The sequence below is a fragment of the Maniola hyperantus genome, chromosome 24, assembly GCF_902806685.2.
Source record: "Maniola hyperantus chromosome 24, iAphHyp1.2, whole genome shotgun sequence".
Classification (NCBI taxonomy): Eukaryota; Metazoa; Arthropoda; class Insecta; order Lepidoptera; family Nymphalidae; genus Maniola; species Maniola hyperantus.
The window spans coordinates 8,807,595-8,831,480 of record NC_048559.1 but is presented as its reverse complement, the minus strand read 5'-3'; the positions used below and the strand labels follow the sequence as shown (position 1 = coordinate 8,831,480).

The following is a 23,886-nucleotide window of genomic DNA, read 5'->3' as shown; positions in this document are numbered from 1 at the left end:
CTACTACCTAGTCGCCGATTAATTTTTATTTTTAATCGCCGGCAAAATAATTTCCCTTTTATCAGAACTTAGGTACTTATTCAATTGGTATGACGCCAAAAGATATTTATGGCGGATAAAAAAAACAAAAATACCTTGAGCATAATCACATATATTTATTCGAAATTATCATGAATAGTAAGTAATGCAAAAATAACATTATGGGTATAATAATAATTAAATGAAATACATAATAAAATATAATTTTTTTACAGCACAATAGAAATAGTCAAATAATTATTAAAAGTTGAATTCTTGCATCAAAATAAAATAAAATTGACATTTACATACAAGTCTTGTATAAAAATGTCAGACAATATTAAAACATTATAGTTTTTGCATTTCACGAAGGACACTGACTCATGCTTGTGTTTAAGTCGTATATGATATCGTCGTTAATGTGTGCGTTTGACAGTGCTTGCTCGCAACTGATTGGTCCGACATGCACGCACTTACACAATAACCATGTCAACGACGTTACCACAACTAAAGTTCACTAGCCTTCGTGAATTGCAAGAACTGTACTATAACGCGTAAAAAAGAGCACGGGTCTCCTCTCACAATAAGAAAGGTTTGGCAATAGTCTACCACGCTATCCAAGCGTGGATTCGCAGACTAACAATGTATAAACAACACTAAAATACACTTCTAACCCGACTTACTAAACTACGCTATTTTTGTACTTTCGACTAAAACGCATGATATTGTCATTTTTGTATTTACATTCGTTTTTTTGCTGTTTCTACAAGTGACCGTAAAGTACAACAAGATTTGTTTTTAATACGATTGGAACTTGGAAACAATAATTATTATAAAGTTATCCATTGAACCCCTAGTACGAGTTCGCGCAATTCGAAAACTGACGACTTTTGTGAATTTCGTCATGAGCTTCTGCAAATGGCCAAAAAGAGTAGCTAAAATGAACACTCGAAAAATTCGTGAAGAGGAAAGTTTCACGAACAACGTGCGGGAATAAGAGAGAGAATGAAAAAGAAAGAATGTATAGAGAGAGAGAGAGAGCCGACGCGTACCAGACTTCGTTATTTTATAAAAGCTGAAAGTTCCCCAACACAAGGACAGTGACTATGAAGTTTTGGTGGCTTTGGGAGATAACATGTAACAAAGGTGTAAAAAATCTTACGCTAGTGAATTTCTTTTACTTTCTTCAGAATAGTATTAGGGTGTCTGGCAAAGCGTTGCCACGGTACTGTGTAAGTGTCTGGCAATGCATGACGCGATATCTCCCAGAACCGTGATATAAACTTCATAGTCGCCGTTCGTTTTTCCTTTGGGGAACTTTCAGCTTTATAAAATAACGAAGGTCTGGCCCTAGCGGGCTCTTAGTCTAATAGATAAGTACTACTTTAACAGACATGTCACAAAAACGGACCTACAAAACCGGAGCAAGAATGACCGTCTCTTGCTGGCCTGATCCCATTTTAGAGGGAGAATAATAGAACTTACAATGATGAATGAACACGCTAAATCTATACTTATAATAAAACTGGAACTGGACGATTTCTGTCAAAACGCTAGTTAATAACACTGGGCGTTGATTCGGCAGAAAATCGGACACAATTAAAGACTAGTTTAGAAAGTTTACAAAGTTATTTGGAGTCGCTAGCTACCGATATTTGGAGGAACTCGACATAGACAATAGTTTTCGAAAGCTCAAAACTCGTACTATGGTTACAGGTTGCCAATGTCGTGTACTGGCTCTTGAATCATTAAAACACAATATTTTTAAACATTACAAAATATTTTAGTTAGAGACAATCCTATGTTTAAATTCCTACCAAAGGAGCTCGCTCTATAAAACTAAATATGTATAAAACTATACGCAGATTCCGTTCGACCTATGAATGCCACTTTTCTATGTACCTGGAAATGGAAATAAATTAGTCAATAACTTACAAATTAGAGAAGAAAGAAAAACGTTTATTTCCTAAATTGTGTCACACATCACATCTTATCTATATATATAAAAGGAAAAGGTGACTGACTGACTGACTGACTGACTGACTGATCTATCAACGCACAGCTCAAACTACTGGACGGATCGGGCTGAAATTTGGCATGCAGATAGCTATTATGACGTAGGCATCCGCTAAGATTATTTTTTTTAAATATATAAAAGGAAAAGGTGACTGACTGACTGAATGACTGACTGACTGACTGATCTATCAACGCACAGCTCAAACTACTGGACGGATCGGGCTGAAATTTGGCATGCAGATAGCTATTATGACGTAGGCATCCGCTAAGAATTTTTTTTAAAAAATTCAACCCCTAAGGGGGTGAAATAGGGGTCTGAAATTTGTGTAGTCCACGCGGACGAAGTCGCGAGCACAAGCTAGTAACTAATATAACAAAAGTACGACAAGGCCCTTTTGGCACTGGAACGACATTTACAGAGGGCGTAGTTGTAATACAAAGGCTGCCTGCTAATAAAATCTCCTCAATTTTACAGAATATATTGAAAATGTGAACGTCGTAAATCGAGTAAGTTTTATCTAATTATAGTCAAGTCCATGGCCTTTAATGGTTTTTATTATTCTTTCTCGATGTGAAAACAATTCTCCAGTTTATCATTCAGTTGAAATTACTTAGATAAAACTTACTCGATTTTCAACATTGACATTATCATTATATTCCCTGAAATTGAGGAGATTTTATTTGCTGGCAGCTTTTGTTCTACAACTACGCCCCCCTGTCAATGTCAGTCAAGTGCCAAAAGATCCTTGTCGTACTGTAGCTGTCATTTTGTATGGCGCCTCTTCCAGCGTACTTGTGTACAGTACGCGACTGAAAGTAATGTACATCGACCTTTAGAATGACATTTCGGTCTCTGTGACCTATATGTTTTGTCGGTCTCAACGACAAAGACTGCTCTACAAATCTGCTATCGCCTTCTAAAGGTCGATGTACATTACTTTCTGCCGCGTACTGTATGTCCGTCTGTGGTTGATACTCACCGTAAGTATATTAGTTTGTACTGTGTGAGCGCGTGTGTGTGTGTGTGTGTTATCACTTATCACAGACAGTTATCTTCTACGACTGCGTGCGCCCGCCGCTGGCTCCACTGGAAGATTACAACAACATGGTATTGGTACATCAAGCGAGAAAAAATCTATTAACAAGATAGTATCAGTACCCATTGTATAAATACGATAGTGTGTTTGTTTGCTGGTTTGTCCTTCAATCACGTCGCAACGGAGTAACGGATCGACGTGATTTTTTAAAAAGAATTATAAAATTCATTATAAAATTTTTTAAACGGAAAGTAACATTTTTCGATTGCTCATTACTAACTAGCTGATGCCCGCGACTTTTTCCGCGTGGATTTAGGTTTTTAAAATTCCCGTGGGAGCTCTTTAATTTTCCGGGATAAAAAGTGTCATTCTCCAGGTCTTCAATTATACCCATGCAAAAAATCACGTCAATCTGTTGCTCCGATGCGACGTGATTGAAGGACAAACAAACACACTTTCACATTTATAATAATATGGGTACTGATTGTTTGTACGACGCGATGGTACGAAACCCTTCGTGTGCGAAACGAATTTGCATTTGACCGATTTTTTTTTTAAATAGTGATAGCGAGCAAAAGAGCCGGCGAGTCACCTGATGTTAAGTGATTACCGCCGCCCATGAATATTTGCAGCACCAAAGGAACCGCCGATACGTTGCCGGCCTTTTAGGAATCTGTTGGTCCGCCCCTTGAATAACTGTTGAGTAACCTGTTAACTGTTGAGTTAACTTGAGTAATCCATATGGTAATTACTCACCTAGTGTGGCAGCGGCGCGCGTGACTCGCAATCTCTTGGCGGGTGCTTCTGCGAACAAAGCGTGTATATTAATCCATACTAATTCCTATTATACATGCGAAAGTGTGTCTGTCTATCTGCTAGCTTTACACTTAACGGTGAAGGAAAACATCGAGAGGAAACCTGAATGGCTGAGTTCTCCATAATGTTCTCAAAGATGTGTGAAGGTCACTTGGTCAGCGTGGTGGACTATTATGGCCAAAACCTCATTCTGAGAGGAGAGCCGTGCTCAATAGTGAGCCAGCGATGGATTGGTACGGGTAATTACCTTTATTAGTCGTTTCGTCAATGTCAACCTTTCTCTTGCGGCGCGCGGCCTTGCTAATCTCCTCTGACTGCACTTCTGCAAATCATTTTTAAGAACACATTCAGTATCTAAGGGGGCGTCCACAAATTACGTGAGGTGTTTTTTTTAAATTCTGTCCCTCTCTCTCTCCCTCCCTCCCCTCCCCCCCCCCCCCCCCCCCACCGGGTAAGATGTAGTGAAATTTTATTCAACCCACTCCCCCATCCCCCAATCTCAAGTGAGATTTTTCAAAATGTGTGTTTCTTACGTAAACACGTTGGATTGTTATTGTAAAAAAAAAAAAAAAAAATTGCTTCGTGCTTTTATTTACGACTAGTTAAGACTAGTAATCAATATTGCTGTGAGTTATAAGTGTAATAAATAAATAAATACAATCTGGATTAAATGGACTAAAATAGTATATTTTTTTGTTTCAATCAGAAAAAAATTGCGTGATATTTGCCGAGACCCCCCCCCCCCCCCCCCCCCCCCCCCTTAAACATCTCACGTAATTTATGGATATCCCCTAATCTATATAGGTGTAACCAGAACGGTAGCAAAAACTTAGCGTTCAGATGCATGCAGATAGCTGTTATGAGGTAGTTAATAGTAGGTCGATTTCGTAAAACCCGCATCAATCATTATTACAATCTCAACTGTTCTGATTGGCTGAGTTTGTGCGATTCTCGTTGCAACAATGCATTGTAGCCAATAGTGAGCGAGCGTCAACCAATCAGAGTTGATTGCGATCGTGACATTGTAGCTGTCATTCTACCGCAATAGAGCAGCTGCTAAGAAAGAATTTTTGATAATTCAACCTCAGGGGGGTTAAATAGGGGGTAGTCCAAGCGGGATGTCTAAATCTATCCACACGACATGCAAAAATTAATAAAATGTACCTTTTTTTGTCGGTTCTGCTTTCTTCGTCCGACCTCCGCGTTTCGGGACTACCTTCACTGGTGATGTTGTCTGAAAAGATGGATTCTAAATCATTCCAAACTTTCACATTTATAACATCAAGATTATTAGATTTCAAATCAAATGGTTTATTCAAAATCCATACTAATATTATAAATGCGAAAGTGTGTGTGTCTGTCTGTCTGTCTGTCTGCTAGCTTTTCACGGCTCAACCGTTCAAACGATTTTGATGAAATTTGATACAGAGATAGCTTGCATCCCGGGGAAGGACATAGGCTACTTTATATCCCGGAATATTAAAGAGTTCCCACGGGATTTTTAAAAAACCTAAATCCACGCGGACGAAGTCGCGGGCATCCTCTAGTAGGTAATAAATTACACTTTTTGAAAGTCAGTTGCATTTGTAAGATGATATAATATACATATAGTGGTGATATTTTTTACGCGAACTTAAAAACTAAAACTACGAGGGTTCCAAACGCGCCCAGGGCAGATTAGGATTAGGATCATACTACATATAACAAAATTTTAAAGTGTTTCATGTATTTCTAGTAAGTTTTTAAGCTGTATAATCCTATTGTGTGAATTTTGTATATGTATAATGTTATTGTATAATTTTGTTATGTTTTATGGAACTTCTTTTTTATGGGCCCAATCTTTCTTATCCAACGAAATAAATACCGAAATTAATAAAAATTGGACACTCTTAAGGCGGAAACAAATTATCGGACACGGCTGACAGCCGCGACTTATAGGTATCTGGATAGTACACTGAACTGCAAACTCGGACGTAACCTCGAGCACTCGAACGTCCGAGAGAAGTCTCGCAAACTGCGTCCTAAACGACTGTGTACACCTATTAGCCGCGGCTAACGGACGCGTCCCATAGTTTGTTTCCGCTTTTAGTAGTAGTGTAATAAGTAAATGACAGGTTCAAAATGATTTACCTTTTTGCCTTTAGTGTCTTCTAGTTGAGCTTCTTTTTCTGTCACATTCTTATTTCTCCTTCCTCTAGAAGAAGCAACTTCCAATTGATCTTCTGAAACTTCCTTTACATCCTCTTTCCCTTTCGCGTTACTCTTCTGTAAATTTCTAGTTCTTTTACCAACAGCTGTTTCTTTTTTATCTTCTGGAATATTCTTTGTTACTTCTTTCACTATTTCATCACTCTTACTACTTTTTTGGGTATTCCTAGTTCTTCTCCCAATAGGTGACTTTTTCTTATCTTCTAGGACACTCTTTATACCTTCTATAGTGTTTTCGCTTTGTACTTTCCGTGTTGACCTTCTGGCAGTTGTGTTAGTTTCAATTTCTGTTTTTTCTACTACATTTTTCTGTCCTCTTTTTGGTTTTTGTTCTACATTTGCCTTGTCTGATTTCATAGAATCTGCAGTTTTCTTGCCGGTTTTCACGGTATCTTCTGCAATTTTCCTGCCTCTTGTCACTTTAATGCCTTCTTTTTCAATTTGTACAATTTTTCTTTTCTTATTCGGCGATAAATCATCTTTGAAAGTTACGCTCTTGCTTTTTACTCCACGTTTTGCTTTGGTTCTGAGTTCATCAATACTAAGTGCTAGATTCTCTTCTATAATAGTCATTTTACTTCGTCCTCTTCTAGTTTTTGGTGTGGCTACTACAACATCTTTTTGATTTCTTCTAACTCTTGGACTTGTGATTGCAACTTCTTTATTCACAGATTTTGATGCAACTCTTTTCGTTGTAATTATATTTGGTTTAGCTTCAAATGTGACGTTTTGACCGCGTCTATTTGGTTTAGATGTTACATCCTGTGGGATTTCTTGAGTTTTTGCTTTAGGCTTTTCGATTGTTGGTTTGGGCTCAGTTACGTTTTTGGCATTTCTGGCTCGACGTGATTGCTTCTGTTCTATTGTTAAGTCAGGTACTTCTATATTCTGTTTTCTTTGACGTGTCCTGGTTACTGTTGGTTCATTCACTTTACTACTGGTATTACGTTTAGGTTTTGAATGAGGTGATGGTTTGGTGACAACTACAGTGCTTTTATTAGCTCTAGCTCTTGTACTTCTAAGGGTTTTAGGTGTTTCTTTACTTAATGACTTTCTTTTAGTAGTTTTTTCAACTTTCTTTTTAGCTTCACTTTGTAAATCTTGGCTTTCTGTCTCATTAACAATAGTTTTCTTAGCTCTAGTGTTTTTAGGTGTTTTTAATTTATCATTTACTTGTATTTGCCTTACAGGTCTAGTTGTTTTTTGGGGAACTTCAATACTTTTGTCATTGCTTTGAGGTTTTGGTGTATCTTTATTAAGTTTAGGACTTAAAATAGGTTTTTTCTTCCTAATAACTAGTGATGCACGTTTACTACTGGCGGTAGATCTTGAAGCACGCGTTTGTTTTGGTGATGGTTTTTTTGGCGAGCGGTTTTTCTGTGCAATATCAGGCGAAATTACTTTAGTACTTAGCCTTCCTAATTTTTGATCATCCGTTAGGGAAATCTTTGTAGTGGCCGAAACGTCTGTTTGTAACAACCTATAAGAAAATATTTATAAATTAAAACACATTCATACAAATTTTCGATGCACAGGGTTCAGTTCAGGTTTCCTTTAGACTCATGTGTGTTTGTTTGTGGATTTGTCCTTAAATTACGCAGCTACGGATCGACGTGATTTTTTGCATGGATATAGTTAAAGACCTGGAGAGTGTCATAGGTACTTTTTACTTAAATAAAGAGTTCCCACGGGATTTTTAAAACCTATTTAAATTCACGCGAAAGAAGCGACGGGTATAAGCTAGTGTAATTATAAAGAAACAACTCACCCATCCATTTTGTCAACTGCAGTAAGTTTTACTATAGGCGAGACTCGCCCTAGTTCTGAGGCGTTCATAGTCATACTGAATTTACCCTTCACGGGCGTCGAATGCAGGACCCTTCTCTTCTTAATAGGCAACCTCTCAACATGGCTGGACCTATTCGCCTTTACTAGCGACCGTTTTTTGATAGGCAATGTATGCGTGCTGTAAATCTCCGAAGCAGATTTTTTACGTTCCTGATTTCCCGCATTTTTACTTGTGTTGTTTCGAGAGCGAGACAGCTGTATAGGGGTGTTCCCTTCTACCGTGTCAGTTGATAGCTTTTGTAATGCCCGCGTCAAGTTAGATTTGTTCGTAGATTTTTCTTTCACGCACTTTTTAAACTCATTCTGCAACCATTCTTCTACATTCTCAGTTATCGTACTAATTGAGTTATTAAGGGATTTCGCCTTGCGCTTTCGTTTGGGTTTGACCACTTTAGTGAAGCTCCTGGGTTTGGTGTAAGCGCGAAGAACAGGTGGTTTTCCTATTAACTGATCGAATGTCGCATTCAAATCTTGATTTTCATGCGTATCTACTACGTCAAATAAACTGTCCTGAGAATCTTCGTAAAACAGTTCTTCGACTCCGCTTACGTCACTTAGCTCGTTTTTAGGGTCGTTTTCTGTGTACAATCGCCTCAATCCGCGAACATCGGTCAAGTCATTTCTCGGGGAATTGACACGTAAAGCACTTTTGACTCCCGAAACTTTTCGCAGATCGTTCGAGACACTTTTTTTGTTTCTAAACAATTCTTTAACACCCCTGACATCTTCCAAGGTGTTTTTCGGTGATTTCCGTTTCCTTGTTGATCGGAATAATGTTTTAACTCCGCTAACGTTTCTCAAATCATTCTTCGGTGATGGAGCGAATACTTCTTTCTCTCTGACGTCACTTATACGATTTCTCGGTGATCTAGGGGACACTTGTTGGTCTTCCGCGACGTCGGTTAAGTCATTTCTAATTGATCTTGTAGTGCATGAAGTCCGCAATACACTCTTGACATCATTTTCGGGAGTATTGTCGAATACTCGTTTCTGCCCAGTTACATTTGGACTCTTTCCAGGCGTGCTCAAGGGGCTAATAAATACGTCCGTCGTAAAATTTTCAGTGCGCCCCATAAAGGAATTATCTGGACTTCGGCCGGTAAACGCGATAGTATTTCTAGTGGGTCGACGTACGTCACCGTCGTCTTCGAATAACTTTTTCCTAGAAAACTCCGTCATACTCTGGGACAGCTTCCTTTTAACCGGACTATTGAACAACTGTTTCACTAGATCAGACTCATCCAAGTTATCAATGATAGAACGTTTCGATTGAGTCTTTTTGGCAGTGGAATGTTTGTTTTTAACACCCTCTTGGATTGGTATGATACCACTTTTTGGAGTCGTCACTTCTTCGTCTTGAGATGAATCGTTCGACGCACGAGACAGATCCATGTGATCTACAGATGAAGTCGTCGTTCTTAAAGATCTCCTAGAAGTCGCTATGAGCGATGTAGATTTGAGGCTCGACCTAGGTTTTTTGGTCTCTGTTCGATCACCTCCAATCCTTTTTCTCTTACTAGCTCCTCGATGGGTTGGCGATTTTTGGGAAGACGACGAACTCTGACTGAAAAAACTTTGCTCTATCAAGTTCTGTATGCTTAGAACTGGGGTGGTTGCTTCTTCGGGGCTATATCTATTCTCTGGAGTATTATTTCCATCATTAACAGATTCGGGAGTATCAGTTATAGCAATAGTCTTCCGCAGAACGGGGCTCGCTAAACTGGTTTTATTGATTCTTTTAGAGGATCTAGGCGAAGCATCGTCATCATCCATCAGAAGTAAGTCACTGTCATTAATCCGAGACCTACTTCGGGAAGCTCGCGAGATTCTAGTACTGTTCACAGAGATTCGCGTTTGAGTGTTTTCTGGAGTCGTTAAGGACGCGGATCTTCTTTGAGAAAGTGTGGACTTTCTAGACTTAACAGAAACTTGTGGAGAAGAAGTCGATCGGAGAGAAACGGTTTTTGAGCCTTGTTGAGTTTTATCGGCATAAGGAGTGCTCGAACTTAAAACCTTGGAGTCGTTAGCCCGAGTACTCCTTCCGGGTATCGGAGTGGCAAAGGGCGCAGTACTCGTCTCTGACCCAGCAGAACCGTATACCGACCCATCCGACCCAATCGAATCCATGGAAACCAAATCAACGATGGAATAAGATTCCAAATTCCGTTTGTTCGATCTCGGACTGCGCGTCATAGTTTTACGAGTGGACGCAATTGTTGTGATGTAACTTTGATCTGTCAAAGACTTGGTTGTTCTGCGGGAATTCGGGGAAACTGAGGAGTCGAAAGAGTTTTCCAGAGCCTTTTCCACGATAAGGCTTCCGCGGGAAGATTTCCTTTGACGCGGGGACTCTGATACTGATCGGTTTGGGGATTTTTTTGAACGAGGGGAGTCCGGATTAACGCTTCTATCTGATGATACATTCTGTACGTAGGTTTCGCCGAGCGATCTTTCTAGGATACGACTGCTGCGAGAGTGTATCGACCTTCTAGGAGATGGGGATCTGGAAGTATCCGAGTAATGCAGCAAAATGTCTTCCTCAGTGGTAATGTCATATTCACTATCTTTCGTCACATCTTCGAGTAAAACGACATCTGAAGGTCGGTCTTCAGGATTTTCAAGGTTACTCAAATCGAATTTTATTGATTCCGTTTTTCGTGTGCTCTTTTTGGACGTCTTTTTCATTGCCGATTTTCTCGGTTTGAGTAACATCGGCGATTGTAAAATTGATATCTGTGAGAAATTAATTCTGTTAAGGCAATTTTTAAAAACTTAATCGAAAGTTACGAGTGTAAGCCAATATGATCAACCCATCGCCGCGACGGGTTTTGGCCATAGTCTACCAAAGCAGAGAGAGGCAAAGTTAGAGGTACATGCCCGGATGGAACCCCCGACCTCCGATTAGGAGACCGACGTCCTAACCACTAGGCTATCACAGCTTCACAGCTTAATAGTGTAGCAGTATAATATAGCAAAACAAGAAAAGTATTTAATTGTGTGTGGCGACTTTTCTGTCACAAAAAAAGAGAAGAGATACTGAGGTTTAAAAGTTGCATTGAAGAACTACATATTTTTCCTCGAGATAAAAGTCTCGTGAAATATGTGCTTAATAAAATGTAATCAAAACCGCCATAAGAAAACCCTGGTTTTTTCGTCGAGAATATTTTAAGAGAATCAATAAAAAGAACAAAATCCATACTAATATTATAAACGCCAAAGTGGGTCAGTCTGTCTGCTAGCTTTTCACGGCCCAACAGTTTAACCGATTTTGATGAAATTTGGTACAGAGTTAGCTTACATCCTGGATATAGGCTTTTTATGCTGAAAAATCAAACAGTTCCCACGAAAATTTTAAAAGCCAAACTAAATATTTGGTACAGAGGTAGCTTGAATGCCGGAAATTGACAAAGCCAACTTTTCATTCCGGAAAATCAAAGAGTTCTGACGGGATTTTTCAAAAACCTGAATCCACGCGGACGAAGTCGCAGGCGTCATCTAGTACCTATATTATTAAGTGGCACTCACGCTTTGATCCCCCGAGCCTCCCTCACTGTCCCTCACTGCAACTCGAGTACTGAACCTCTTCGGAGTCACTCCCAAAGGACTCCCTCGACTTTTGCCTCGCACCGGGCTGGGTTTCTTCACCACGAACGAAGGTCTTTGCTTCGGTGTGGGTTGCTTCGGTTTTGGGGTATGTCCCGTCATCAACATGATCGCTGCTTGCTTGGTGTGGTCTAGAGATGAGAAAATGTAGTCCTTTAGACGACGTAAGTAATCGAAAAACATCGTTTTTTGGTATTTTTGACGTTTATACTTATAAATATACTTGGTCTACGGATTTATTGAGATCTTTTTGCAGAAAAAATTGTATTTGGTGCACAGCTTATCGAGAAATTTGAAACACTTTTCAAAAATGTTTAATACTTTTATTGAACTGATTAAACATGCTTGGCAATTTTTAAAAAATGTTAAAAACTCAGATTTAACTAGTTAATATTACAGGTCAACTTGCGATATTAAGAAAGAAAAAAAAAACACTTTTAAAAATAGCTAAAATCACGTGAAAATATAAAAACGATGATAAATGAAAATATTTTTAAATCGTAATCCAGAATAATTAGCGTCGAAGTGCAACCTAACAAAACCGCAAGTTGGAAATGATAAAATACTTGTTGAAATATAAATTTGCAGTAAATTAGCATATTATCACGTTCCTGCAATCTCATGGAGGCAGTATCTCTAGACGGTAATTACTGCATAATTTTTGTAGGTCGTTACGCCTACGCGCCAGACGATGACTAACACTTAATTTCAGCACTTTTTCAGGGTTCCGTACTGAAATGGTAAAAATGGAACCCTTACGGCGGTTACGCACTCATCCGATCCGAATCCGTGAAAGTCCGCGAAAGTGTGTTTGTTTGTCCTTCAATCACGTCGCAACGTAGCAACGGTTCGACGTGATTTTTTACATGGGTATAGTTAAAAGCCTGGAGAGTAACAAAGGCTACTTTTTATCCCGGAAAATCAAAGAGTTCCCACGGGAATTTTAAAATCTGAATCCACGCGAACGAAGTCTCGAGCATCAGCTAGTACGGATATAATAACTATCTACGACATATTATGACATAAGCTACCACACAAAAAGTTCGTAAAACCCAAAAGGAGCATATTTTCACGGACTCTGATCGGATGAGTGCGCGATCGCTCTTAAGGTGCTACTTTCTCCGTCCGTCCGTCTGTCTGTCTGTCACAGACGATTATTACGGTAACTATTAAAGCTATCGACATGTAAGGAATAGTTGTATATAATAATGGCCCAAATGCATTGGAATCAAAAAACGAAAATTATTTTGTTTAATCGAAAAAATTGGAAAGTGGGGGGGTTGAAAAATCACTTTCCGTGAAAATTGCCTGTGAAATCACTGTGAAGAAAAATAATAATTTCAACAAATGAAAATGATTTAAAATAGCAATCACGCCCATCGTTAATATCCACCTATCTTGGCCGGCGCTTGTATCTTGGTGACTCGCATCTTATGCGCGCTCTGAGCCTTCCTTAGCACGGCAAGTCGTAAGGGCGTGCTTTTTCTGGCGGTGCTGCGAGGCACGCTGCGAGGCAAGGCGCGAGGCAAGGCGCGCGGCGTCTTGCGGGACTCTATCCAGAGGCTCGCCTTGGTTGTGTCGTTGAGGCTCACGTTCTTGGGACTGGCTCTGGCGGTCGATTTCCTGATTAAAAAGACAATTTTTCTGTATTTAACGAACGCGCACCACAGTGCGGTGAATTGAAGAATGAAATGGATACATGGATACCTAACGTCACATGTAACTACTAGCTTATACATACTTATGCTCGCGACTTCGTCCGCGTGGACTACACAAATTTCAAACCCCTGTATCACCCCTTTAGGGGTTGAATTTTCAAAAATCCTTTCTTAGTGGATGCCTTCGTCATAATAGCTATCTGCATGCCAAATTTCAGCCCGATCCATCCAGTAGTTTTATTTATTTTATTTCCACACAAAAAGAAAAAACGCTTACAATATTGGTTTCTTCATGCTCGTAAGCACTTGGCGGCTTGTCTGAGCACTGCACATTCCTCTGTAGTTAATACTTAGTCTTACTTAGCTGTGCGTTGATAGATCAATCAGTCAGTCAGTCACCTTTTCATTTTATACATATTTATTATTTAATAGGTTATACCTGTGTGTAGTGTCCACATCGTCTGCTGCAGCCTCAGCGTCGGCGTTCCTGCTGCTCCGCGAGCGACTGCCCGCGCTCGCGCTCGTCTGCGGCGACTCTGCAATATTACCCTTACATTAACTTGTACGGGAGCGGTGTGCAGGCTCGACCATAACAAAGGGGAGATCTCCCACCGAGCGGTTGGTTGTGCTCGGTAGCGCCAGCTGGGCCGACGGTTATGTCTTGAAAACTTCTATATATAGTCCAGATTGCAGAAAACTCCGTTAGTGCGATTGCTATCGGCGGTACATTTGTTCGGGACTACGTCATCGATTGAACAGCGCCATCTAGTTTCTATTGTGGTAACCGCCACAAACTATCAAGAAGACCGAGGCTCTGATGCACAAAGGTAGCGTCCCCTTAGGGAGACATCATTTATCTTCTATCTATATCTATAGGAAAAGGTGACTGACTGACTGACTGACTGAATGACTGACTGACTGACTGACTGACTGACTGACTGATCTATCAACGCACAGCTCAAACTACTGGACGGATCGGGCTGAAATTTGGCATGCAGGTAGCTATTATAACGTAGGCATCCGCTAAGAAAGGATTTTTGAAAATTCAACCCCTAAGGGGGTGAAATAGGGGTTTGAAATTTGTGTAGTCCACGCGAACGAATTCGCGGGCATAAGCTAGTAATAAATAAAATTAATAAATAAATAAAATAAAATAGCCTTTATTCACTGATACACTAGTTTTACATCTTATATTACTAACTAACCGTATTACTAATTTCTTATTTCCTATTATTTAATTATCCTATCCTACATAATTTATTCTAGAAAATTAGTAACACCAGCAATTTACAGTTCAGGTTGTCCTCTTTGGACATAGGCCTCCTCTAGACTTCTCCATTTTTTTCCTATCTAACGCTAGTCCGCGCCAACCCTTTGGCAGGTCATCCTCCCACATATCATTTACCCTGAGGATATTACTTCAATTCCAGTCAAGAAGGTGCTGCTGTATTTGACGGCCACAGGATTTGACAAGGAAGTGTGAAGTGGAGGCAAACACAATAGATCGGAGACGGTCACAGTGATTCAGGGATATCAAGGACCTGTATAGCCCCAAAGAAGAGCTATCAGGAATTTTTTTTTAAAGAATATTAGCTAAGTTTATCATTCTGACTAATATTCCCCTTTCCCCTCCAATTAAGCATAAAGCTTGTGCTAAGAGTAGGTACGACAATAGTGCAACGGGTGGGGTTTGAACCGGTGACTTTTCGGTAATGGCTATTTTCAACTTTCAAAGTAAGATTACCTACTATAATATTACCAAGTGGGGTATCATATGAAAGGGTTTTACATGTACATTCTAAAACAGATTTTTATTTATTTTTAGGCATTATAGTTTTTGATTTATCTTGTAAAATGTCGATAAAACACGATTGTAGTACGGAACCCTCAGTGCGCGAGTCTGACTCGCACTTGGCCGGTTTTTTATTGTGTATACACTCACCATTATGATCATTAGTTGTGTCCCTGCGCTGCGGCTGCACTATGGCCACCTGTTTCCCACTCGCTGATGCTGCAACATACATATATATACGTTTTACGGGAACTGATGGCGGGCGCGACGAATGTCAGTGGTTTTAGCGTATAAAATTTTTAAAATTCATTTCTTGTTAATTTAATGGCAATATTCTTTAATAAAGCATGTACAGTTATTAAATAAGTTATTTAACATCATCTAAAATAATAATAATTCTAATAACAAAGTGATACAGTGAAATAGGACTAAACAAATCATTACAATGCAATAGTTTGGTTACATAACTTTTAATAAAAATATCTCAGTGCACCAAAAAAACCTCAGCTAACAAGTTTGATATTTTCAATTCCCGGAACTGCAGTGTTTTTGTGAATATTTACTTTTCTTTAGTGAACTGGTCAGTGGGATAATACATAAAACTTATTTAATATTATTAAACAAAAATATACTTAATTAAAAATTGATAAAAAATATAAACAATAAATCGAAGGTGACATCTAGTGTCCATAGTCAAAAGTTCCTCGTCAAAAACCAAATATTGTAAACCAACATCCTTTTTACCAAAAACCGAACCATGGCAAATAAATGCAATATATGTGGAAAGTTTGCCACGGCAGATGGCGTTCGGTGTACGAAGTGCGAACTATTTTTTCATCGGCCATGTGTCGGCATTGGCTCGGGGAGCCGAAAGCCGACAAAGTGGTTATGTGCAGGTTGCACTTGTGCAAGGCGTAGTACAAACAATGTTGCCTCTGGTACGACAGCGACAGACTCGGTTCAGGACATATCCTTCGAAGGTGCAGACGATGACAGCTCGCCTAAATCTCTCGCTCTTCAAGTGAAGTTATTAGGTGAACTAGTTGCACGAGAAATGGGCTCAATACGCCAGGAACTCTCGCGGCTAAACTCCACTGTTGCCGATTTTAACAATAGAGTGTGCAGTATAGAGGAGAGATTGGATAGTTTAGAAAAGAAGATTCCAACAGAAAATAAGAGAATAGAAGAGAGGTTGGAATTTTTGGAAAAGAGGTCCCCTCCGGAGGGTAACAACGTACCGGAATCGGAAATTATCTCGCAACTGCGATTAGAACTCAACGAGCGTGAGCAAGAAAATCTGCTAAACGATGTCGAGATCGCCGGGCTCGATGAGAAAAGTGGAGAAAATGCCGTGAACATCACTTTGCTTGTATCAAAGAAATTCGGACTGAGTTTGGAAGAGCGGGACATCGTCAGTGCAGAGCGCTCGGGTCCTCGGCGAATCATCGCCGATAATGCGGCGGGGCAGCAGCGGCCGCCGCGCTCTATCGTAGTGCGCCTTGCGCGGCGATCGGTACGCGATGACTTGCTCCGCGCCGCGCGGGTGCGCCGTGGCGCTGACTCTACAGGGATTATTGAAGCGTGTCAAACTAAGCGTTTTTACGTGAATGAGCGCCTCACAACAGCAAACAAAAACTTATTTTTCAAGACCCGTGAACTGGGCCGACGCGATGGTTGGAGATATATTTGGACCAAAGATGGTCGAATATATGCAAGGCGTGATGAGGGCGCGGAAGTGCGCCGTATACGCACTTCCAATGACTTGGCCAAGTTTTTTGGGGGCGGGACTGTTGGATGTGTATAGCTTTCCTTATTACATTAAGTTTCAACACCGGACTTTTGAGAAACGAATGGTTTTTTGCAAAAAGGAATGATTTTTATGTTTTTTATATCTTTTTAATTTTTAAAATAATACAGAGTAACTATCATAGTAATATTTCATTGTTACAATTTAAAAAAGCCGATAGAAGGTTATGTTGTATAGACTTGGTAGATATATTATTATTGTGTAACTATCTGTTTGTTATGGTTTCACAAGTATACTATATAGGTATCGGATTATTGGCAAGTAACTGTCCTCCGCTATTAATATGTTTAAAAAGAGTTAAAAGCATACTCACTAATTCTTTAATTTATATTTTTGTTTTTAATTTAAGCTTAGTATACAGTGTAAGATTCGTTTTATATATTTCTAAAACATGTTTTAAAATTTTATTTTGTAATATTTTACTATTTATAATTAACCTAATTTATGTACCGGACCTGTACGGCAGTGTTACACACAAGGATAGGTTTTATGACTCAATACGGGTACTGATTCTTCTTAAATATTTCATATCTCTTATATATTATATTATTATACAATATTCATATTCATTTTTTACTTCTAAATACTTCATTTATCTATTGAATGGCTCGTTGTACGATAATTACACTATTTTATTATATTATTTAAATTTAAATCACGTAATATAAGATTTGGTTTCCTTAATGCAGGCTCGCTAGGAACTAGGCATGATGAGTTTCTGTACGCCATGGACCGCCATAACGTTGATATACTTGCACTTAACGAGACTTGGCTACGGGATGGGGAGGAAGGGCGCGCGCCGGTTGTGCCGGGCTACCTCCTGAGACATATACCGCGTTCCGCTGAGATACGCTCTCGTGGAGGAGGTGTAGGATTTTATATAAGACGCGGTCTGTGTGCGAGGACTATAACTCACCCAAATACTACAAATGTAGAGCAAATGTGGCTCAGCATCAACATAAACGGTAAGACTATCATTGTTGGAACTGCTTATAGACCTCCCTGGTTAAGTGTAGGTATATTTATAGACGCTCTGACTGACACATTTGGATCCCTCCCATACTATGATCATATTCTGTTATTAGGTGATTTTAACATAAATTACTTGGATACAAATAATATAAGTACAATAATGTTTAAAGACTTTTTGACTTTTACAAATATGGCGCAACATGTAATAAACCCCACGCACTTCACTAGTCACAGTGAGACTTTGCTTGACCTAATATGCTCAGATGTAAACGTGGAAGGCATATGGGTTGACTATGTATGCACGCTCAGTGACCATGCTTTTATCTCGTGCGAACTGAATATTCCCAAGGCGAAGTCTTTAACGCGACGAGCTTACATTCGATATATAAAGGATATTGATACAGACGAACTAAAAAAGTATGTACTATTAATTGATTGGGACGAGGTAAATTCTATTCTAAATATAAATGATATGGTTGATACCTTTAATAGTTGTGTCTTATGGGTATTTGACGTCTTAGCTCCTCTTAAACCTTGTCTTATCAAAGATTCACATTACCCATGGGTGACCTATAATATTAAGCTGATGATGAGACGAAGAGATGAAGCACATGCCAAATCACGTAAAACTAAGAAAGATTATCATATTGAATTCTACAAAGATTTAAAGTACTCAGTGGAAAAGGCCATATATATGGAAAAATCAGTATACTTCACAATGTTTATTAATAATAATGTTAAAAATTCTCTTTATTTATGGAAACACGTGAAACGTCACGTTAACATAAAAAATAAAAACGATCAAGCCTTACCAGTCGCACTCAGTTTTCCTGAAACAATAAACAGTCACTTCCTTAACATTCCAGGTAGAGATCAAGCTTCATCTTCCGACATAGAATATTACGTTTCAACTCGTTTTGGGACACAAACTTTCTCCTTCAAAACCGTTGATCACACAATAGTCTCAAAAATATTACGTTCCCTTAAATCCAATGCTACTGGTGCAGATGGCATTTCGCTTGATATGCTACTCACCATACTTCCTTATACTTTTGAAATTATAACAAATATAATTAACAAGTCAATTACAACTAGTGTATTCCCTGCTTCATGGCAGAAAGCTATAGTTCGCCCTATTCCTAAAAAGGTCAACCCTCTTGAATTTAAGGATCTTCGTCCTATAAGTATCCTACCCTGTTTGTCCAAAATACTTGAAAAGGTAATATGTAAGCAACTCACAGATTTTCTTGAATCTAACAATATATTGCCTATCAAGCAATCTGGCTTTAGAAAAAATCGCAGTACGTCTACCGCCCTAATCGATGTAGTGGACGACATTTTAAGTGCACAAGACGCAGGACAGGGCACGATACTTGTATTGCTGGACTACTCACGTGCATTTGATACAATTAATGTGCCACTCCTTTTAGCCAAATTGCAATATTATGGTCTTAGCCCTGAAGCTGTAAATTGGATTGCTAGTTATTTGAGTAACAGAATTCAAACAGTAGAGTTAAAACATGATGACGGTTCTACCTCTAATTCACAATACAAACCAGTAGTTAGAGGTGTGCCCCAAGGTTCCATATTAGGTCCCCTATTATTTATATTATACTGCGCAGACGTCATTAAATCGATCCGTCATTGTCATTATCATATGTATGCGGATGATATACAAATTTATATATCGTTTGCACCAAATGAGACCTATGAAGCTATGGATAAGCTAAACGAAGATCTAAGCAACATAGCCAAATGGTCAGAGTCTCACTGCTTGGTGTTAAATCCAACTAAAACCAAATATCTCATCCTTGGAACAAAAATTCAAATACAAAAAATTTCTGGTAAAAGACCTACCGTAAAAATACAAGGCGAAGACATTGAACGCGTTACTGAGGCACGTAATCTTGGTGTGATAATGGACGAAAATCTCCGATTTGAAAAGCATGTACTTAACACAGTAAGAAACTGCTTTTACCGTCTCAAGGTCTTGTATCGAATAAGACCTTTTATTAAAACAGATGTGCGCATTCAACTATGTGAATCTTTAGTTTTATCTAAGCTGAACTACGTAGACATTGTCATCGGTCCACGATTACTAGCTCGCACTAAGAATCTTATCCAAAAGGTACAAAATGCTTGCGCTCGTTACTGTTTTCAAATACCACCCCGTACTCACGTCACGCCATTCTTAAATAATGCTGGAGTTATGAAAATGGAGTACCGGAGACAGTTACACTTTGCCGTTTTATTATTTGGGGTTATAAAATACCAAGTTCCTCAGTATCTATACCATAAACTGCAGTGGGCAAGTGATATTCATACCACTCACCATACCAGGGCAGCTGCATATTTAATCCTTATGCCGCGTCATGCATCTGCGGCTTTCAGAGGTAGTTTTAAGTATAATGCAACGAAATGTTGGAATAACCTTCCTCCACCTTATAGAAACCTTCAGACTTCTGGCGCTTTTAAAGTAAAATTCAAAAAACATCTTTTAAATATTCAAAAGTTACAGATTTAGTCAAAATTTATTTAATTTATTTATCTTACCAAACTTTACTTTCTCATCCACACCTTGCGAGCTATTTTATTTTATTTTATTTTTTCTTTATTATACTTACAAAAAAAAAAACTATCGTACAATTTTCCTATTCTTACAATTTACAACATCTATTTCAATGTATTATTTCTTATTTCTTCTTTTATGTCCTATATCACTATAAATTTAAAAACTGTAAACACTTTTCATTTTATTTATCCATTTACTCGCCAACTTTATGTATTCTATGCCACTGACGTTTAGGTAATATTTAAAAGGCGGTCACTGAAAATCAGCGTTGGGGCAACTGGTACCTCAGATATTTGCTCTAGAGGTTTGTGTCTGAGGGGCCCGACGTCTCAACACAAGCTGAGTGGCCTACCTGTTCGAGGTGTTGCACTGCTGTACAGGACGATATTGCCTACACCATGTACCACCTATATACCTCGAATAAACATTATTCTATTCTATTCTATTCTATTCTATTCTATTCTTTTATAATCCATATTCCATACCATACTAATCCATCCATAGGTACTAATATTGTAAATGCGGATATGTGTCTGTCTGCCTGCTAGCTTTTCACGGCCCATCTGCTTAACCGTTTTTGACAAAATTTGGCTATTATTTGTCCTCGAAAAACCAAAGAGAACTCATTGCATTCTTAAAAAATCTAAATTCACGTGGGTACAGCCATAACTTGCATCCTGGAGATTGGCATAGGCTACTTTTTATCGCGTAAAATAAGAATTCCCATGAAATTAAAAAAAACTGAAAATATTTACATATTAGCTCGTTTTTTTGGCAGGGCAGTCCCAAAAAAGTTTATTTTTTTTAATTATGACTTGTATATGTAAAATGTGTTTGACTTTTTTGTGTAAAATGTGTTTGACTTGTTTGTGTAAAATGTGTTTGACTTGTTTGTGTAAAATGTGTTTGACTCACTGGACATATTGGCACGATGTGGCGTCGCTTGCGGCGATTTGCGGCGCCGGCCGCGGACGCAGCTGCGCGCCAAGGAGGCACCCGGAGACACTGGAGGCAAATGCCGAGCGTTAATAACTGAATAATGCAGTGTACGCGTACGTACGTCTGTACGTACGTCAATTATGTCGTCGGGAAGGCTAAGTCACGCGGCATGCTGTCAGACTGGCCGTATCGCCATGACAGGCAACCTCGTAGTCTATCAGTCTGTCTTGTTATTCTAATTTACTGACACGATGAATGAATATGGGTTAATCCCCACATAAATACATTTTTTAATCTCACAGTAACTTAAAGCTAGCCTTATCTAATTACTAAGCCTAGCCTTATTTAATTATTAAGTACAAATGGTGCCCGCGTGGAATGGTGCCAAGAATACTGGCTGCATTTCCACGTCGGACAGCCTTTTGATCGTTTGCACAAAAAATTAGCCAAGGCCTGTCACCAGATGGTATAGATAATAGATTTTTTATTTGATTTGTATTGTCAAGTCACTCACCAGAATCACTTGTCAGGCTGACTGTAATTGTCAAATCACATACTCATGCAGGCAGTCTCATAGTCTGTCAGACTGGCCGTGTCACTCACCAGGAGAGGTAGCGCGCGCGGAAGGTCCATACGGCTGGTCGTACTCCCAGCGCAGCGTACGGCCGCCCACTCCCAGGAGGTCGCCGTGCCGCAACACACACACACTCACAGCCACACCGTTCACCAGGGTCTCACCTGCGTTTATGCTGCTCACCACCGTCTGCCAACAAACAACAACACTAATCACTGTGGAACTGTATTATACTGTATGTTAGTAATAAAAAATAAAATAAAATATCTGTATTTACAAGGGTATTGGGTTTTGCTGGGGACTAGGAAAGTTCGTTTATGCGATTAGAATATTTTGTATAATACATATTACTAATTATATAATGCAATGGCAAAATTTGTAAATAATAAGAACGATGGAAAAGCACCAACAAACTAATGAGTAATAACTAAGGGAGACTTAACAGGTACAAAAGTAATAGTGTAGGGCTCGTTCATTGTCTATGTGTCTCGCGACATGGCCGACCCCTCGTCGGGCACATCCATCCGTGCAATTAGTTTTGGATAGTTTTGAATAAATAGAAATACGCAATAAAGGGTTCCCACTGTATTAGGATTGTAATGTCTTGCTGCATCAGTGCATTTTAGCCAATAATGCGAAGGTGATGTAGTAATGAAATAAAAATGACAGCATGGTTTGGCTTACCTGATTGGAATGCACCACTACAGTGGCGTGGTGTGGGCTAACCGTGGGGAGCAGGATACGAATGTCGCACGCTGCGTCACTGCCAATCGTGGCGAGTCCTTCTGCCAAGGGGTACGCCTTCACATCCCGCCCGAGGCGGTCCAGCACCACTAGGCGCCCACCAGGCATTGCACCCTGCTAATCATACCTTTTTTTTAGAACATCAGTTTTTTAAAATTCCCAAGTTTATTTGACTTCAAAAACTACTTTTCATCAGTTTTTTAATATTCCCAAGTTTATTTGACTTCATAAAATTACTTTTAGGCAAAAGGACGGCAGCTTTGCCGATGGTCTTCAGGCTACTTCTTCTTTTCAGGGAAAAAATGTGTTTTTCCTTTGATTATGTACTAAATAATTTTATATTCATATTTTCATAGTTTCCGAACGAATGTTGCTCGACGACATCAAGATTGTGATGTGATATTTCCCGCCACTTAAATTGTACGGTACTTGTACAAAAATACTGAGAAATATTAAGTTCATTTCATAATCTGATCTAAATATTAATGAAATTTGTGCAAACTACAAAAGTTTTAAGCTGATCTTAAAATATTTTACACTAAAAATATAGCACCGGGGTTTGGCGTGGAATCTTTACAATTTCAATACTTACCGACGTCAGAGGTTTGCCAAGGAAAACATCTTAATTTTATAATTAAAAACTCCAAAACACAATAAATTATTCAATTCACCTTATAAAATAGTCAAAATAATCACGATTTCTTTTTAAAATATTTTAAACGTAATGGCGCTCGCGTCACTAAAAAACTTTGACAATTAAACAAAAGAAATCTTTTTGACAAAAGCAAACATGGCGGACGAAGCCAGGACATAGACTATGAGCCCGAATCACCCATAGAGATCACCACAGAACATTAGCACGTAAGGCCCGCCACAGAATCTTTTCGTTGTTGGACATATCTATGTCTAACAACAACGTCTGTGGTTTAGTTTTCTTGTCGTCATTGGTAAAGTTCTGTACCTATGTCTTTTTGGATACCATAGATAAAGTATTTGATCTAATCTGTGGTTTATGGAAGAAGACTCAGGAACGTAGAAAGAGTAATAAAGCTAGATTGAGGCACTGTGTAATTGCGTATGAGATAGCGATAGCACGACGCAACGATGAATAACACGACAATTATTACCATTGTTTAGTAATAAATTTTGTATTAAACGATCAACAATATTTGTATTAAACGTTTCTTATGTGAAAACAAGTAAATAACTAATGAGAAATACAATGACACCACGAATTCTCAGTTTGTTTTGAAACTAAAGTTGCATTCCTTGTATGTATTCT

The 23,886-nt window shown here is 38.9% G+C and overlaps 1 protein-coding gene across 7 annotated transcripts; it reads right to left on the bottom strand.

The window, feature by feature from the left end:
- Positions 1–133: 133 nt before the first annotated feature.
- LOC117993451 (serine-rich adhesin for platelets-like) lies at positions 134–23,403 on the bottom strand. Of its 7 annotated transcripts, none has more exons than XM_069506814.1 (15): positions 23,276–23,403; positions 22,545–22,721; positions 21,890–22,049; positions 21,263–21,352; positions 15,147–15,215; positions 13,644–13,740; positions 12,940–13,169; positions 11,469–11,677; positions 7,864–10,676; positions 6,018–7,575; positions 5,052–5,121; positions 4,135–4,209; positions 3,828–3,875; positions 3,015–3,121; positions 134–1,920 (listed from the first exon to the last, which is right to left on the bottom strand). In XM_069506814.1, exons 2-14 carry the CDS (start codon positions 22,710–22,712, stop codon positions 3,084–3,086), a joined length of 5,625 nt encoding a protein of 1,874 aa, XP_069362915.1. In that variant the 5' UTR covers positions 22,713–22,721; positions 23,276–23,403; the 3' UTR covers positions 134–1,920; positions 3,015–3,083. The 7 variants fall into 7 exon arrangements, with proteins under 7 accessions (XP_069362915.1, XP_069362913.1, XP_069362912.1 ...); XM_069506812.1 differs by having other exon boundaries at positions 22,545–22,727; positions 23,194–23,383; XM_069506811.1 differs by having other exon boundaries at positions 22,545–23,046; positions 23,197–23,383.
- Positions 23,404–23,886: the final 483 nt, after the last annotated feature.